This window comes from Pelobates fuscus, chromosome 5 (genome assembly GCF_036172605.1).
Source record: "Pelobates fuscus isolate aPelFus1 chromosome 5, aPelFus1.pri, whole genome shotgun sequence".
Classification (NCBI taxonomy): domain Eukaryota; kingdom Metazoa; phylum Chordata; class Amphibia; order Anura; family Pelobatidae; genus Pelobates; species Pelobates fuscus.
Window position 1 is genome coordinate 16,644,072 of NC_086321.1, and position 19,923 is coordinate 16,663,994.

Consider the following 19,923-nt stretch of genomic DNA (forward strand, 5'->3'; position numbering starts at 1 on the left):
ATATTGTGTGTGGGGGTTATAGCTCTAACATACTGTGTGATGGGGGTTGTAGCTCTAACATACTGTGTGATGGGGGCTGTAGCTCTAACATACTGTGTGATGGGGGTTGTAGCTCTAACATACTGTGTGTGGGGGTTATAGCTCTAACATACTGTGTGATGGGGGTTGTAGCTCTAACATACTGTGTGATGGGGGTTGTAGCTCTAACATACTGTGTGATGGGGGTTGTAGCTCTAACATACTGTGTGATGGGGGTTGTAGCTCTAACACTGTGTGATGGGGGCTGTAGCTCTAACATACTGTGTGATGGGGGCTGTAGCTCTAACATACTGTGTGGTGGGGGTTGTAGCTCTAACATACTGTGTGATGGGGGTTGTAGCTCTAACATACTGTGTGATGGGGGTTGTAGCTCTAACATACTGTGTGATGGGGGCTGTAGCTCTAACATACTGTGTGATGGGGGCTGTAGCTCTAACATACTGTGTGATGGGGGTTGTAGCTCTAACATACTGTGTGATGGGGGTTGTAGCTCTAACATACTGTGTGATGGGGGTTGTAGCTCTAACATACTGTGTGATGGGGGCTGTAGCTCTAACATACTGTGTGATGGGGGTTGTAGCTCTAACATACTGTGTGATGGGGGTTGTAGCTCTAACATACTGTGTGATGGGGGTTGTAGCTCTAACATACTGTGTGATGGGGGTTGTAGCTCTAACATACTGTGTGATGGGGGTTGTAGCTCTAACATACTGTGTGATGGGGGTTGTAGCTCTAACATACTGTGTGATGGGGGTTGTAGCTCTAACATACTGTGTGATGGGGGTTGTAGCTCTAACATACTGTGTGATGGGGGTTGTAGCTCTAACATACTGTGTGATGGGGGCTGTAGCTCTAACATACTGTGTGGTGGGGGTTGTAGCTCTAACATACTGTGTGATGGGGGTATAGCTCTAACATACTGTGTGATGGGGGTTGTAGCTCTAACATACTGTGTGATGGGGTTGTAGCTCTAACACTGTGTGATGGGGGTTGTAGCTCTAACATACTGTGTGATGGGGGCTGTAGCTCTAACATACTGTGTGATGGGGGTTGTAGCTCTAACATACTGTGTGATGGGGGTTGTAGCTCTAACATACTGTGTGATGGGGGTTGTAGCTCTAACATACTGTGTGATGGGGGTTGTAGCTCTAACATACTGTGTGATGGGGGTTGTAGCTCTACCATACTGTGTGGTGGGGGTTGTAGCTTTAACATACTGTGTGATGGGGGTTGTAGCTCTAACATACTGTGTGGTGGGGGTTGTAGCTTTAACATACTGTGTGGTGGGGGTTGTAGCTTTAACATACTGTGTGGTGGGGGTTGTAGCTTTAACATACTGTGTGATGGGGGTTGTAGCTCTAACATACTGTGTGTGGGGGTTGTAGCTTTAACATACTGTGTGATGGGGGTATAGCTCTAACATACTGTGTGATGGGGGTTGTAGCTCTAACATACTGTGTGGTGGGGGTTGTAGCTTTAACATACTGTGTGGTGGGGGTTGTAGCTTTAACATACTGTGTGGTGGGGGTTGTAGCTCTAACATACTGTGTGGTGGGGGTTGTAGCTCTAACATACTGTGTGGTGGGGGTTGTAGCTCTAACATACTGTGTGGTGGGGGCTGTAGCTCTAACATACTGTGTGATGGGGTTGTAGATCTAACATACTGTGTGATGGGGGCTGTAGCTCTAACATACTGTGTGATGGGGGTTGTAGCTCTAACATACTGTGTGATGGGGGTTGTAGCTCTAACATACTGTGTGATGGGGGTTGTAGCTCTAACATACTGTGTGATGGGGGCTGTAGCTCTAACATACTGTGTGATGGGGGCTGTAGCTCTAACATACTGTGTGATGGGGGTTGTAGCTTTAACATACTGTGTGATGGGAGACGAGTTGTAGCTCTAACATACTGTGTGATGGGGGTTGTAGCTCTAACATACTGTGTGATGGGGGTTGTAGCTCTAACATACTGTGTGATGGGGGCTGTAGCTCTAACATACTGTGTGATGGGGGTTGTAGCTCTAACATACTGTGTGATGGGGGTTGTAGCTCTAACATACTGTGTGATGGGGGCTGTAGCTCTAACATACTGTGTGATGGGGGCTGTAGCTCTAACATACTGTGTGATGGGGGTTGTAGCTTTAACATACTGTGTGATGGGAGACGAGTTGTAGCTCTAACATACTGTGTGATGGGGGTTGTAGCTCTAACATACTGTGTGATGGGGGTATAGCTCTAACATACTGTGTGTGGGATTTATAGCTCTAACATACTGTGTGGTGGGGGTTATAGCTCTAACATACTGTGTGGTGGGGGCTGTAGCTCTAACATACTGTGTGATGGGGGTTGTAGCTCTAACATACTGTGTGATGGGGGCTGTAGCTCTAACATATTGTGTGATGGGGGTTGTAGCTCTAACATACTGTGTGATGGGGGTTATAGCTCTAACATACTGTGTGATGGGGGTTGTAGCTCTAACATACTGTGTGATGGGGGTTGTAGCTCTAACATACTGTGTGATGGGGGCTGTAGCTCTAACATACTGTGTGATGGGGGTTGTAGCTCTAACATACTGTGTGATGGGGGCTGTAGCTCTAACATACTGTGTGATGGGGGTTGTAGCTCTAACATACTGTGTGATGGGGGTTGTAGCTCTAACATACTGTGTGATGGGGGTTATAGCTCTAACATACTGTGTGATGGGGGTTGTAGCTCTAACATACTGTGTGATGGGGGTTATAGCTCTAACATACTGTGTGATGGGGTTGTAGCTCTAACATACTGTGTGATGGGGGTTATAGCTCTAACATACTGTGTGATGGGGGTTATAGCTCTAACATACTGTGTGATGGGGTTGTAGCTCTAACATACTGTGTGATGGGGCTGTAGCTCTAACATACTGTGTGATGGGGGTTATAGCTCTAACATACTGTGTGATGGGGGTTATAGCTCTAACATGCTGTGTGGTGGGGGTTATAGCTCTAACATACTGTGTGATGGGAGTTATAGCTCTAACATGCTGTGTGGTGGGGGTTATAGCTCTAACATACTGTGTGATGGGGGTTATAGCTCTAACATGCTGTGTGGTGGGGGTTATAGCTCTAACATACTGTGTGATGGGAGTTATAGCTCTAACATGCTGTGTGGTGGGGGTTATAGCTCTAACATACTGTGTGATGGGGGTTATAGCTCTAACATGCTGTGTGGTGGGGGTTATAGCTCTAACATACTGTGTGATGGGAGTTATAGCTCTAACATGCTGTGTGGTGGGGGTTATAGCTCTAACATACTGTGTGATGGGATTGTAGCTCTAACATACTGTGTGATGGGGGTTGTAGCTCTAACATACTGTGTGATGGGGGTTATAGCTCTAACATGCTGTGTGATGGGGGTTGTAGCTCTAACATGCTGTGTGATGGGGGTTGTAGCTCTAACATACTGTGTGATGGGGGTTATAGCTCTAACATACTGTGTGGTGGGGGTTATAGCTCTAACATACTGTGTGATGGGGGTTGTAGCTCTAACATACTGTGTGATGGGGGTTGTAGCTCTAACATACTGTGTGATGGGGGTTGTAGCTCTAACATACTGTGTGGTGGGGGTTATAGCTCTAACATACTGTGTGATGGGGGTTGTAGCTCTAACATACTGTGTGATGGGGTTGTAGCTCTAACATACTGTGTGATGGGGGTTGTAGCTCTAACATACTGTGTGATGGGGGTTGTAGCTCTAACATACTGTGTGATGGGGGTTGTAGCTCTAACATACTGTGTGATGGGGGTTGTAGCTCTAACATACTGTGTGATGGGGGTTGTAGCTCTAACATACTGTGTGATGGGGGCTGTAGCTCTAACATATTGTGTGATGGGGGTTGTAGCTCTAACATACTGTGTGATGGGGGTTGTAGCTTTAACATACTGTGTGATGGGGGTTGTAGCTCTAACATACTGTGTGATGGGGGTTGTAGCTCTAACATACTGTGTGATGGGGGTTGTAGCTCTAACATACTGTGTGGTGGGGGTTATAGCTCTAACATACTGTGTGATGGGGGTTGTAGCTCTAACATACTGTGTGATGGGGGTTATAGCTCTAACATACTGTGTGTGGGATTTATAGCTCTAACATACTGTGTGTGGGATTTATAGCTCTAACATACTGTGTGGTGGGGGTTGTAGCTCTAACATACTGTGTGGTGGGGGTTATAGCTCTAACATACTGTGTGGTGGGGGTTGTAGCTTTAACATACTGTGTGATGGGGGTTGTAGCTCTAACATACTGTGTGATGGGGGTTGTAGCTCTAACATACTGTGTGATGGGGTTTGTAGCTCTAACAAATTGTGTGATGGGGTTGTAGCTCTAACATACTGTGTGATGGGGGCTGTAGCTCTAACATATTGTGTGATGGGGGCTGTAGCTCTAACATATTGTGTGATGGGGTTGTAGCTCTAACATATTGTGTGATGGGGTTGTAGCTCTAACATACTGTGTGGTGGGGGTTGTAGCTCTAACATACTGTGTGGTGGGGGTTATAGCTCTAACATACTGTGTGATGGGGGTTGTAGCTCTAACATACTGTGTGATGGGGGCTGTAGCTCTAACATATTGTGTGATGGGGGTTGTAGCTCTAACATACTGTGTTATGGGGGCTGTAGCTCTAACATATTGTGTGATGGGGGTTGTAGCTCTAACATACTGTGTGGTGGGGGTTGTAGCTCTAACATACTGTGTGGTGGGGGTTATAGCTCTAACATACTGTGTGATGGGGGTTGTAGCTCTAACATACTGTGTGATGGGGGCTGTAGCTCTAACATACTGTGTGATGGGGGCTGTAGCTCTAACATATTGTGTGATGGGGGTTGTAGCTCTAACATACTGTGTGGTGGGGGTTGTAGCTCTAACATACTGTGTGATGGGGGCTGTAGCTCTAACATATTGTGTGATGGGGGTTGTAGCTCTAACATACTGTGTGGTGGGGGTTGTAGCTCTAACATACTGTGTGGTGGGGGTTATAGCTCTAACATACTGTGTGATGGGGGTTGTAGCTCTAACATACTGTGTGATGGGGGCTGTAGCTCTAACATATTGTGTGATGGGGGTTGTAGCTCTAACATACTGTGTGGTGGGGGTTGTAGCTCTAACATACTGTGTGATGGGGGTTGTAGCTCTAACACACTGTGTGATGGGGGCTGTAGCTCTAACATACTGTGTGGTGGGGGCTGTAGCTCTAACATATTGTGTGATGGGGGTTGTAGCTCTAACATACTGTGATAGTAATAAGTAGGCCCAGACAGGGAGCATTGTGATAACCATCATGTGACAGATAAAGTTTAAGGGTGAAGAGGAGGCCATTGCATTGAGGGAGATAAAATAGGGTCAGTCTAAGCACCATAACCACATTGCAGCAAAGTGTGTGGCACCATAACTACACTACATTACTGTAGCATACACTTTGCTTCGAGCATCCGGAACCTGCTCTCAACACTAAAAGTGGCTCATAATGACGGTTACTCTTAACTTCATTTGCTTTGCAATATATATTTTTATTTCATCTATATCATTTTATCCAGACAACCCTGTTAACAAAAAGAAAGACATTAAACGTAGGATGACACACCTTGGCGCAGTCTCTCGCCAGCAGTATACTCTTCTGATCGCAACGTGAGTCACTCTGTAAGCTGGGCCCCATTCAGATGAAGTGTTACCCCATTATTTGAGCTTCGGGACAGGATTCATGTTGGCCCAAGGAGGGCCATACCACGTGCAAAATCAAAATTCAAAATACGTTTGGCCAAATGTTATTAAGTTGCACCTGGCTCACCCTAAAAACTTATTTTAAATAAAGTAACCTCTTCGTGGTGTCAGAGCATGAATTGGCCTAACTGCTCATTTAAGAAAGCCCCCATCATCTCGTTTCCATATTATATTATTATTGCCATTTATATAGCGCTAACAGATTCCGTAGCGCTTACCATACAACATTAGCTACCGTATCATTTATGAAATGCCAAAATATGCTACAAGACAATTTAAATTGCTAACACTAAGTAAATGGCAAAGTGAAATGAACAAAACCAAGATAGTTATATAACCTGTATGTTCCTTTTACTTATTCCCCATTGTACAGCGCTGCAGAATATGTTGGTACCAAGTACATGATTATAAACTCGAACTCAAATCATTTATGCATTAACATCGCAAATCCTACATTGCTGAGTTATCCTCTAGTACAGTGATTGTCTAAAGCCAACTGGAAGACGGCATGTAGCCCAGCCCTGATAGGGACAGTATGGCACAAACTATGTGGATTAATTAATCATGTATACATCTAATCTGCACAGCTCACTCCTACACAGTCTTCAAACAAGGAATGGGACCAAAGAGTAAATAGACGGAACCTTCAGGGCTCTCGGTAGGAACAGGAGATAAGACACAGGTGTGGCTATATGTCACTGCTGCAGTTTGCCAGCCACAATCAGATACGGTATCTCGTATAGTCGGATGCCCAGGCCCAGTCATAAATCACAGTGTGGGCCCAAATTGGCTTGCCCTTCCTCCATCAGAAAAATGGGTTGAAAAAACACAATTACTTGGGGGGGTAAAATGAACTAACGAAAGAATTAAAGATTGTATTGATGCAGGACCTAGAAGTAAAATGAGTTAGATTTACAGATGTATGATTCACTGAGTTTTAGATATTTAGTAGCAGTCAGATACGAAAAGGTACCCCCAAATGTCAAGATGAATAATGAAGTACAATTAAGAAAATATTTGCAGTGTAGAAATAAATGTAATACAAATAAAATATATATTTTTAAATATACGTGGGGCGACTCAATAAAAACAAATTCAGCAATCAGGTGTGACTTGCGAAGCAGAATCCTGTCTTCATCCGTTTTTTATTATTATTTTATTATTTATAGGAGATCAATGTTGAATTTCACCAAGCTCTGATGTCAGTATTATTTTCTTAAACTATTCCACTTAATTGAATGGATTGTTTGGCCAGACATTAAAGGAACACTATAGTAATTAATTATATATAACAAATATGTATTCCTGACACCATAGTGCTGAAGTGGCTGTTTAAGTTACTGGCCCCTCCGATCTCAGTAAAAGGTCTTTTAAAAAAAGGTCTATTCTGGTCTTGCCGTGGCTGGCTCTGACTCCATATTAAAGCACTTGGAGGCTATTGTGCATGCGCAGCAAAATACCACCCTGGCCAATCAGCAGCTCCTCACGAACATGCATTAAATCAGTGCATCTGTATGGGGTACGCGCAGCATCTCTATGCAGAACGTGGAGACTCAGAAGCACCTCTAGTGGCTGTCTGAGTAACTACCACTAGAGGTGTTACTAGGTAGCAATGTAAACACTGCTTTTTCTCTAAAAATGCAACATTTATAGTGCTTAGCCTGCAGAGTAGACACCAAAACTATTACGTTAAGCTGTAGTGGTCCTGGCTACGATCGTGTCCCTTTAAAGTCTGTGCTGCATTCTGTAGAACATTGCAATGCGATGACAGTATCACGGATGGATACATTGTGACTCAATATGTGCTGATCATATATTCCCCTATCACCTCCAAGTCTTTGCTAATCCAGCTGCACCTTTATTTTAAATATCGATATATTTTCAGACTGCAGTTCATTGTAGGTTTCATTCCCCTATTGCACATGGCTTTAGAGCAGGGATTTAAACTCTGGCCCCAGATTTTTTTTTTTTTTTTTTTTATTCAGTCGACGATCAGAGAAACACTGGGGAAAATAAATTCACTGCATGCAAAAAACACCAGAACATGCATTTCTACATGGGTGTCATTACTAATGAGAGACTAAAGGTCAGTTCTGTGTTTCAAAAGAACTTTTAACCCAGTCATCAAGATGAACAATAAACTGTTTGGCATGCAGGTTGTGCACACCTATAAAACCTACAGGAATTCAATAAATGCACACAGGTTAACATGGAAAAGGTTTTATTTATATTGGCTGCTTAAAGGGAAACTCTCTTTTTTCAATGCATTATGAAGAAAATGAATAAAAAAAAAACAACAACCCAGGATGAGTTGAAGCGATATATATAGCTATACTCATCACTAAGGATAAGTGGAACTGCAGCGATACTGCAGCTACAATCAGTTTACACGTAGCCCAGTTCACGGTTTAGTAAATCAGGCCTTGCCAAGTTGATGCATGTGCACTCCGTCGATCAGTTCTCTCTCCTGAAAGATTGTAAGGAGCCGGAGGAGGTTGGTACTCATGGGGGAGAACACATCTGCATTTCATATTTTGCTTTTCAACTTTTTAGAAAAGCACACTAGCAATTTCTATCTGTTCCCTTTAAATGATAAGTATGAACAATGCAATAGGGAGAAGACGATATCACGTGAAAATCATAATTTTAACCTGTGGAGTTCATGGAACCGTTGACGAACTCTCGAGAGGTGCCTTAATAGACTAGAATAGAATATTAACTGTAAGGCAGACCAGGTGCTCTTCAAAAGAGTGTGCAATTGCTTTTAGCTAGAACTTAAGTTACCTAATGGTGGGTAACTTCACGGTTAACCCTTAAAGTGCCAGGCAGGTAAGAATGAAAATTCTATGCAATATTATTCAGTTTTACTCAATTCATTCCATAAGCTCATATGTAGAAAACATTAAATTAGGTGGGATCCACGAATTTACACATTGTGTGTTATATTGCGAATTGCTTCTCCAGTGTCAAACTATGTCAGGAGAAGGCAGTTAAACATGACAAAAAAGAACAATGTTGGCAGGCCAGATAAGTGTGCCACTCGAAAAATGTGCCCACAACCATCGCCCGAGGCTGGGCCATGTTCTAGAAGGACCACGAGATACTGTCAAGAGGAAATTGCAGTCAGAGAAAATATATATATTTATAAAATGCAGTTGCAGAATATTTTCACCTATTTGTGAAATAATAAACTATAACGACACATTTTATCATCAAAGATGACCGCTGACCACTTTACTCCAGTTTTTAGCCTCGATTGGTATATTATAATTATTCCTGCGCATAGGCAGCCATACTATATATATATATATAAGTGTCCAGCAGCAATGCGTTTATAAAAGAAATAAAAACAAAAACGTTGTCACGTGCAGATGCGGCAAAGAACAGGAAGTGGCTCGGTGCTATAATACGAAGGACTTGCAGTGGGCTTCCTGTTTCAATATCTGTTGTATCTTTGCATTCTGGTTACAATCCCTAGGCAAGTGCAAGCAGGAGGGAACTCGACACACGTATCTCAAAACTACTTTGTTACATTCAGGACTCAGAAACCACAAAAGTATTTTGCTACAAGTTCTCTATTAAGCTCTGCTTGTGTTTCAAGTCCTTGTTGATAGTTAAACATTAACAATGTTCAAAGGGCTTGTACAGATAAGCACAGTTTGGTTGCCAAAGATTTGAAGGCCATTATAAAATAAATAAATTAAAACTTTTTGTTTTTTTAATATATATATATACCTGTCATACAAGAAATGTCAGGAGACCTGACTGCCTTCGGTTGCACAAAGCCAAGCTTTAAGAGCAATAGGAAAGAATAAAAAAAATATGAGATTGTAATCGCCAGCATTAGGGGACCTCACACAAGGTAAATGAACACGGCTACATAAAGTTACTACAAACACCAAGACCACTTCAGTGTTTTGAAGTGGTCATGTTGCTTGGGATCTGTAATGTCCAGTATTTCCCTATTAAATCCCTTTTCAGAGAAAAGGCAGTGTTTACATTAAAATGCCTGCAGAGACAGGCTATAGGCACCAGAACAACTTCATTAAGCTGTAGTTGTTCTGGTGACTATAGTGCCCCTTTAAATCACTTTGTTTATGCAGCCCTAGCCACACCATCCCAGGCTGTGACTCACTCAGCCTTTCTACACACTACAATAAATACAGTCTACATGTTTAAGTTTCCCTTAATGCAGTGTGTTTAATTTAGAATTCCTTATCTCCTGCTCTGTTACTAAACAACCAGGAAGTAACAGGATCAGTTGTTTGATTGACAGCCAGGGGGGTGTAACCAGGTTTATTTATAAAGTGCAGATTTCTTGTAAAATTGGCACGTTTGTAAAATAAAACAACAAGCAAGCTGATTTGCTGTATCTGTTTGGAGTGTTCCTTTAAATGCCCAATATTTACTTTTTAGCAGCAGTGCGAATTTGTGTATTCAAAATTGTCTTTAAAACCAATCTGTGCATCAGCAGCAGTACTTTGTATTGATTTTAAACCCATTTTACCGCTAATACTATTAAATAAAAACAAAATTAATTTAGTGGATAAGAGTGCCTGGATTTCTACAGAAACAAGAGATTAACACAAATCAATTGACTTCAATAGGTACAATGAAGAAAAAAAAAAAAGAAAAAAGAAAAAGAAAAAGAAAAAAAAAAGTGTAGTTCCCTTAAGTTATAAATACAATAAGAGTGAGCAACAGAACTGAAATCATTTCGATACGTAAAAGGAAAACCTGTATTAATGGGAAAAATAGTGCCATATCGGGGTTTTATGGGTTGCTTTACAAAAAAAAAATTATATATATATATATTTTAACAGGAAATGTGCTGGCTGTAATGCACATCTTATGGCGCAAAAAGAGCAAATCTGGATTAAATACTCTTTGGAAAAACAATATACATCTTAACTGAAAACCAGCTCATATGTCTGTTTTTTATTATTTTTACTAGAAAATGAGCAAGTTCCGTATTCAAGAATGTGTCTTTTGTTGGCACAGATTTCTGTATTGTATGTAAACTATTCCGTTATCTTTCCATCGCTATATCTACAGACAGGCAGCGTTCTCTCACATTACCCAATCAGCTGAGGCTGTCAGGATGTCAAGCTGGTTCTGGTGAGACTGAAAGAATGACAAAGTCACCGCTAGTTCCACCAATGTATTCATCTTTAACACTGCGCTGAGAGCTGCCCGTTACTGTGTTACAGATCTGACAGATTCAGCACTGTTTGAAAAAAGGGATAAGCCCAAAATTGGCTGGACATACATTCAGAACACAGAATTCACAGATACTTTCCTTCCAGTAATGTCATATCCGCCCCATTTGGATCCGGATTATTCGTATACAAAATGTAACAAAATAGAATTAGCTGATTTTGTATTTTAGGAACTGGTTACTATTGGCAGTAAATAAGGATTTGAAGTGACACTATAGTGACCCTGACCGGTCCATCTTAATGAAGTGATGGAGATGCAGTGTCCCTGTCCTTTTAACCCTGCAATTTAAAACTATGCAGTTCTTTAAAAACTACAGTGTTTACATTGCAGAGTTTAATCCACCTCTAGTGGCTATTTTCCTGACAGCCACTAGAGGCACTTCTGCTGCCCTGACCGAGCAAACCTCTGTCATATAGCGCAGAGGCCCACAGGAAAGTATTGAATACAACATTCTCCTATCTGAAAGCTTGAATGCGCATGTGGCTCTTGCCGTGCATGCGTATCAGGTCCCCAGCACACCTCTAAAAGGAGCATTGAATCGGATCATCGTGGAGGAGGCCTCCTGGATAAAATTTAGGGGGGCAACGCAAATTTAGGGGAGCAACGCTGAGAGAGCTTTTGTGCTATAAGGTAGCCAGTGTTTGTGACTAAGTGGCTACTAAAAAAGACTAAACATACCCCACTTTCAATACCTTTGGTTGTCTACTTTTTCAAATGCTATGCCATTATGGGGGTAATTCTCATTGCTGGGCTACCACACCGTCTCAAAAGGTAACATTACCAATCTGGCAAATTTCTATTTGAAAATGGAACGTTCTATATTTGACCCTGTAACTTTCCAAAACAAAATAAAACCTGTTAATGGGGGGTACTGTTGTACTCGTGAGACATCGCTGATTACAAATATGTGCATTTTTGTGCAGTAAAACCTAACAGTATTATGACATTCACAGCTAAAATGTCAGACGGAAATACAAATTAAAAAAAATATATATATTTTCTCACTTTTTTTTTTCAATTTTATTCGTAATGAATTATGTTCCATATATGAATAGTTAATGATAAATTAAAGCCCTGTTTCTCCTGAACAAAATGATATATAATAAGTGTGGGTGCATATAATATGAAAGAGGTGAATTACGGGTGAACAGACATATAGCGCAAATTCCAGTTTTTGTTTACGTTTTGTTTTGATCAGAACGTGCACTATTGACTCCATCCTGAAGGGGTTAATCCGGTTCTGTTGACAGGTGACAGAAGCATGCAAGCTTCCCCATAGGAAAACGTTGTATTCAATGCTTTCTTATGAGCATACGCGTCACGTGACCACGTTTTACTCTGTCCGTGCCGCGGAAGTGCCTCTAGTGGCGGTCAGTACAACAGCCACTAGAGGGGGATATAACCCTGCAATGCAAACACTGTGCTTTCTAAAACAACTGCATTACAGGGTTATACAGAACAAGGTCACTGCATGTGGATTACTTTAGCGTTTTTTGTTTTTTTAAAACTTTCCTGACTCATTAGAACACATACATTAAGTGAATAATGCACGTTACTGCCATCAACTGCTGTAACCCAATAAGTTATGTTTGTTAAAATTCCTTGAATGCTATTCTAATCGCTATACTTTATTAAAAACTTTGAACCCAAGCTTCTTGCATTGGACGAGTGTTACGTGAAAACTTCCTCATCCCAACTAATCAATATTTTCCGAGCTTGTCAAATATCGGGAGATCTTTTGTATGTCAGAGGATAGACCTACGCCTCTTTCACACCCATTAGTTTAGATATTTGTTGTGCTTCGGAAGACATGTTTTTACACATATTTAAGCACTCATTCCATCGTATTCCCTTTAACAAAAACGATACACTATTATTTGTCCTTAGAATTCTACTGAGCGATAACATACACAAAGGAGTGTTACACTATGCAGTGTTTAACATAAACATACAAAGATTACTTCTAGTCTTTTGAAGGTGCTGGATATTTAACAAGCCAAATATTTCCCTAGGTTAACATTAGAAAAAAAAATGGTGCCTCACGAGGTAATACGATAACATTATGCAAACTCACACAGAGGCCATGCAATAGCTTTCTGGTGACCTGTTCATTAACAGGACTGCATAACAGGCCAAAAGGGAATTATTATTCATAAAGTGCCAACAAGTTCCGTAGCGCTGTACAACAAGTTGATGCAGTGAGACTCTATGAAAGGAGATTTCACCTACAGACGAGGAAGGGATCCTTTACAGAAAGAAGTCTAGACAGGCATTTTATCAGTTCAGTTGATGTCTTTCAAAATGTTCCGGATTTTTTTTTGTTTTTTTGGGCATGTTGTATATGGACCCTATTAAACATCAAGATGGTCCAAGAGAAATCAAGAAGGATTACGGGCAGGGCTCTCTTACCTCTTGTATTTGTCTGTGCATATTGTACGTTTCTCCACAAATTGTACAGCGCTGCAGAATCTGTTGGCGCTTTATAAATAGCAATAATAAATAAATAATGATTTTTGTTTTTATGCAATGCTGTGATTGTAACTTACGTAAAGAACGTAGTATTTTTTCCTAAATGTTGCTATTAGTGTGTCAATTGGTTACAATGAATGCACTAGACATTTTATAAACATCGATATAAAACCTACTGTCACTGTGTCCCAAATCAAAACATTCTAGATTTCTAATATTCATTTTAAAGATCACATTTTTGGTACGTATGGCCTAATCCACATAAAACTTCTCCAGAAATTAGTAGAGAGTCATAAAAAAAAAAAAAACATGTCATAAAGAGAATTCCATATTCCATTTCCTGTCTGCTTTATTTGATGTCAAATCAGATAAGAGCATTTTTAATTCATTCAAGACAACCTGTTACTACTCAGCGTTGCACAGGCCGGTCAGTCATATGAAGAATACCCAGAATTCTCAGAATTCTAGACTTTGATCAGATCAGTTAGTGAAACGACACCCAAACCACTTCCTGAGGTTTTTTTTTTGACACTGAACTGCTGGTAGAACAAAATATATTAAATAAATCTCTAACTTCAATGTCATCTTGCATCTTGAAGACACTTCCTTAGAAACCAAAAAGTATGATCGTCTAAATAATAAAAAAAGGATCACAGCTTAAAGCGTACAGCTTGACATGCAGACACCATTTGGCCAAAGCACAATGCTTGATGCAAGGTGAGGTTTGTACAAAGCAAGCACCGGATACATGTGCTTCCCCAGGAGACACAGCATGGAAGCTGTAAATACCCTGCCATAGTTAGACAAATCTCCTCGCACAAAAAAGAAATACCTGTTAAAAGAAACATAGTGTCCGACTTTGAAGTTTCAATCCAAAGGGATTTTGAAGAATGAAGGAAAACAGGCAGTGCAACAGGCAGGGATTATTTTCTCCCCAATTGTATTACCTTGCAACAAGTTTGCTTTTATAAAATAAAACGAGCACACTCAGTAAGAAGGACTATTAACCGAACACATACAACAAACTCTAATTGGTAAATATAGAACCAAGATTAGGATTTGAAACAAATGCACACAATGTAAAAAGGCAAAGGGATTTCACTGTCTACAAAATAAACACTTTTGTTTAATGGAACAATTCTTAATCTCATGTCTGAGACGGACATTATCTCCAATAATTGCTGGACACGGATATCTTGTAAACAACATTTAGTGGTTCGTCTAGATTAGAACAGGGGTTCCCAACCCAGTCCTCAAGTACCCCCTACCAGTCCAGGATTTAGGGATTACTCTGTTGTGTCCAAAGTGTTTTTTTTTGTTCTTTTTTTCTAAAAACACCTTAAATCCTGGACTGTTAGGGGGAACTTGAGAACTGGGTTGGAAACGACTGAACTAGAGCTGTAGACCATCTAGAACAATCCTAGAACCTGTGAATGCATCCATGGTGCCCTGTACATAGGGGTGACGCCATGTTTTTGTGTTGTTATTTGCGTTGGGCATTGAAAGCATGGCCATCGGCGTGAACCATTAACTTGTCCATGAAAATATGGCGGATCTGATCACTGTATCCATACATGAGCAGACCTGTTTGGCCAGTAACAAGTGGTTCTCTACTTGAACTGGCATCTAGCTGATACCTTATCCTCCATTCGGATCCAGGATTAGAGCCACCCAATATTGTTCAAGGAGCCTCGTTATTTCATTCAGGATTGAACCCTTGCATTTCTTACTGGTTGACATGACCCATAAGGAACATAAGGTCAATGGAATTCAGTTAATTTTCACTGAGATAAAACACAGAAAACTATAAAGGGTTATTCACTAAACTGAGAAATTATTATCATTGCCATTTATATAGCGCCAACAGATTCCGTAGCGCTTTACAATATTATGAGAGGGGGGATTTAACTATAAATAGGACAATTACAAGAAAACGTACAGGAACGATAGGTTGAAGAGGACCCTGCTCAAACGAGCTTACAGTCTATAGAATTCAAAGTGAATTTAACATTTAAGGCCAAACATTCTCTAAGTCAGCCCTGCTTCCACCTCCGTTACTCTGGCCTTAAATTTGAAAATCCATGCGATTCCTCACTTTAGTGTAAAATCCTTGTGAACAATACAGGGTTATTTACCGAACTGGAAATGGTATCAAGCTGACAAGGAACACTTGGAATGTTAGACACACAGTTCTAAAAAGCAGTTCAGTACTGGTCTTCCTATGATCCTCTGAAGTTCTAGACTGTCATAGTGTATGAGTCGGTAAACGTGCCAGATACACATACAGCTATAAAATATTACATATTGCCATAGACCATTATTGGAAACTGCTTTATTATAGCCACGCGATTAACCAGCACTACATCTTTCTCCTCAATGACATCATAGAGGGCATGTAAGGTCACTGCTGTCAAAGGCTACACTCTACTAACTATTCTGGGTTTCTGCACAGCACATACAAATTCAAGAGAATATTATTATTATTAAAACAATATCAAAGCCTGTGAGTTACAATTCCATCAGCGTACCACACTCTCAAACAGTTGAGGGCTTATTCGCTAAAATGTAAATTATAAAAATCGAATTGCACCACTTAGGCCAAAATGCATCGGGGGGGAAAAGGGTAAATAATACCTGCTTTCCCAACGTGGTTGTTTGGGTTACAATTTTGCAATTTGGTTTTTAGTTTATCACAATTCACAGTTCAGAGAGTAAACCTCTAAGAATTATACAGAAAATATGGCAATGTCTGTTTCCTCGTGGTTACACAACTATTAACCTTGAACATTTATATCTTGATTTCGAACAAGACACATAGAGGACACTTTGATTTTAAATTTGTTTTCCATTAAAAACCCATATTTCTTCATGGTTGCACAAAATTCATTCATTTGTGACAGTGACACTGTGTGTGTGTGTGTGTGTGTGTAACTTTAGTTTAGCCAGCACAAGATCCCATAGTCTAAGTTTTCCATGTACTTCTATCAGTGGGAGGGGAGAATTGTGGTCAAGGTACATCCAAGGATTTTGTCACTCAGCATAAGAGAACTCTGTGCACTCTGATCAGCAAACCATGAATTGCCCATTACCCCAGAAGAATGAGCTCAGGAGTACAATGCACACTCATTAACCAGTGCATTTTCTAATCATTTTGGAAATAAAGTGTTAATAATTGACTTTCCCCAGTCAGTGTTGGTGCTCACACACAGATTGTCACAGGGTTTCATGATATCAAATGAGGGATTAAAGGCTCACGTTAACCCTGAATGCTCCAAGGACACCACAATTACAGTCCCTTCTGCACCAGGCCTGCAGGGCACCCTGGCATTTCAGAGGGCAAGCGATGTGATTGGCACCATTGTCATCACTGAAATCCCATAAGGCATGCAGAGTGAGTTTATTTCAAAGTACTTTACCAGAGCTGCAAACCTCACCGACACTAAAGACATATCAGTAACAAACATCTAAGGCAGACAAAATATCACGTTTCTCCTAATACAGGAAAACTTATAGAAATTGCTGAGTGTTGGGAAACTCGTGTGAAAGCCCATGTAAAGAGCAATGTGCAATAAGTGGTAGTTTCAGAAAATATCACACAATGTCTGTCATGATGTACAAACACAAAGCACAGACAATAGAACTAACTAAACAGAGCTCCAAACTACAGCCGGGCACAGAGAGAAAAACTGGACTTTCTGCTTCAATCCATCATTTCACTTCACAGCAGAAACTGAGCTTTAAACCAACAGCCCCCCCCCCCCCCCCCCCCCACACACAGACAGACACAGACAGGGGAACATACACACACAAAGACACGAAATGGTAATCACACTGCATGCCCCTCCAAACACACAGCCCTGCTGCTTTACTGACAAATTATAACAGGGAGAATCTCCCATTCAAACGAAGTGCTTTAATCCTATATCCCTCAGTGCTGGGCTCCCCATGCCCACTAAATACTGGTCTCCCATGCCCACCCAGTGCTGAGCTCCCATGCCCACCCAGTGCTGAGCTCCCATGCCCACCCAGTGCTGGGCTCCCATGCCCACCCAGTGCTGGGCTCCCATGCCCACCCAGTGCTGGGCTCCCATGCCCACCCAGTGCTGGGCTCCCATGCCCACCCAGTGCTGGGCTCCCATGCCCACTCAGAGCTGAGCTCCCATGCCCACTCAGAGCTGAGCTCCCATGCCCACTCAGAGCTGAGCTCCCATGCCCACTCAGAGCTGGGCTGCCATGCCCACTCAGTGCTGGGCTGCCATGCCCACTCAGTGCTGAGCTCCCATGCCCACTCAGTGCTGGGCTCCCATGCCCATTTAGTGCTGGGCTCCCATGCCCATTTAGTGCTGGGCTCCCATGCCCACTCAGTGCTGAGCTCCCATGCCCATTTAGTGCTGGGCTCCCATGCCCACTCAGTGCTGAGCTCCCATGCCCACTCAGTGCTGAGCTCCCATGCCCACTCAGTGCTGAGCTCCCATGCCCACTCAGTGCTGAGCTCCCATGCCCACTCAGTGCTGAGCTCCCATGCCCATTTAGTGCTGGGCTCCCATGCCCACTCAGTGCTGAGCTCCCATGCCCATTTAGTGCTGGGCTCCCATGCCCACTCAGTGCTGAGCTCCCATGCCCACTCAGTGCTGAGCTCCCATGCCCACTCAGTGCTGAGCTCCCACGCCCACTCAGTGCTGAGCATGCCTGCACACACTTTAAAAAGCAACAGGTAAGATTCACACAAGGGGATGCAGCCACTGAATGAGTGCCACTTGCTGCTGCTCGGGGATGAAGGGGTTAATCCACACAGGTGGGAAATGTACAAGCCATGCACTTACAGCCGTATCTGGGACGAAGCAAGGGTGAGATCTCCTCATGGTGCATCCTGCTGGACTTGCAGTGTCCCTGCCGGAGGAGCTGGGTTAATCCTGATCCTGCTCTCCTGTGAGACCCTCTAACCCTGCCTGTTGCTCTCACTCTCTAACAGGCAATGTGAGCTCTCCTCCTCCTTCTCCCCTGCTGGTGGCTGCTCCCTCCCCCCTCACTCCTCACTCAATGTCTACCTCACCAGCGCCACCTAGCTTTCCAAGACAGATACAATGTATCAATAATACCAGACAGGTACAATGTAGCAATAATGTTACCAGTCAGCTACAATGTATCAATAATACCAGACAAGTACAATGTATCAATAATACCAGACAGGTACAATGTATCAATAATATTACCAGACAGGTACAATGTATCAATAATATTACCAGACAGGTACAATGTATCAGATCATTAATACCAGACAGGTACCATGTATCAATAATATTACCAGACAGGTACAATGTATCAATAATACCAGGCAGGTACAATGTATCAATAATGTTACCAGACCGATACAATGTGTCAATAATATTACCAGACAGGTACAATGTATCAATAATACCAGACAGGTACAATGTATCAATAAGGTTACCAGGCAGATACAATGTATCAGATCATCAATACCAGACAGGTACATTGTATCAATAATGTTACCAGTCAGCTACAATGTAGCAATCATATTACCAGACTGATACAATGTATAATAATGCCAGACAGGTACAATGTATCAATAATATTACCAGACAGATACAATGTATCAGATCATTAATACCAGACAGGTACAATGTATCAATAACATTACCAGACAGGTACAATGTATCAACAATACCAGACAGGTACAATGTATCAATAATATTACCAGACAGATACAATGTATCAGATCATTAATACCAGACAGGTACAATGTATCAATAACATTACCAGACAGGTACAATGTATCAATAATACCAGACAGGTACAATGTATCAATAATGTTACCAGACAGATACAATGTATCAGATCATTAATACCAGACAGGTACAATGTATCAATAACATTACCAGACAGGTACAATGTATCAATAATACCAGACAGGTACAATGTATCAATAATACCAGACAGGTACAATGTATCAATAATGTTACCAGGCAGGTACATTGTATCAATAATACCAGGCAGGAACAATTTCATTGATACCAGACCGATACAATGTATCAATAATGCAAGACAGGTACAATGTATCAATAGTATTATACCAGACATGTACAATGTATCAATAGTAATACCAGACAGGTACAGTGTATCAATAATATTAGCAGACAGGTACAATGTATCATTACGATTACCAGACAGATACAATGTATCAACAGTAATAACAGACAGCTACAGTGTATCAATAACATTAGCAGACAGGTACAGTGTATCAATAATGTTACCAGGTACAATGCAGCAATAACATCACCAGACAGATACAATGTATCAATAGTAACACCAAACAGATACAATGTATCAATAGTATTACAGGACAGATACAGTGTATCAATATAACCTTATAGCGTTCTCCTCCTAGTATCCCAGATACAGTGTATCAATATAACCTTATAGCTAG

At 41.5% G+C, this 19,923-nt stretch overlaps 1 protein-coding gene across 2 annotated transcripts in view; it reads right to left on the reverse strand.

Moving 5' to 3' along the window:
- IQGAP2 (IQ motif containing GTPase activating protein 2) overlaps positions 1 to 18,436 on the reverse strand; it is a 267,127-nt gene extending 248,691 nt beyond the window's left edge. For both annotated transcript variants that reach the window (XM_063453609.1, XM_063453608.1), the window contains exon 1: positions 18,302 to 18,436. In XM_063453609.1, the coding sequence (XP_063309679.1) occupies positions 18,302 to 18,347 (46 nt within the window). In that variant the 5' untranslated portion in view covers positions 18,348 to 18,436. The remainder of the gene's footprint in view (positions 1 to 18,301) is intronic.
- Between the last annotated feature and the right edge of the window lie 1,487 nt (positions 18,437 to 19,923).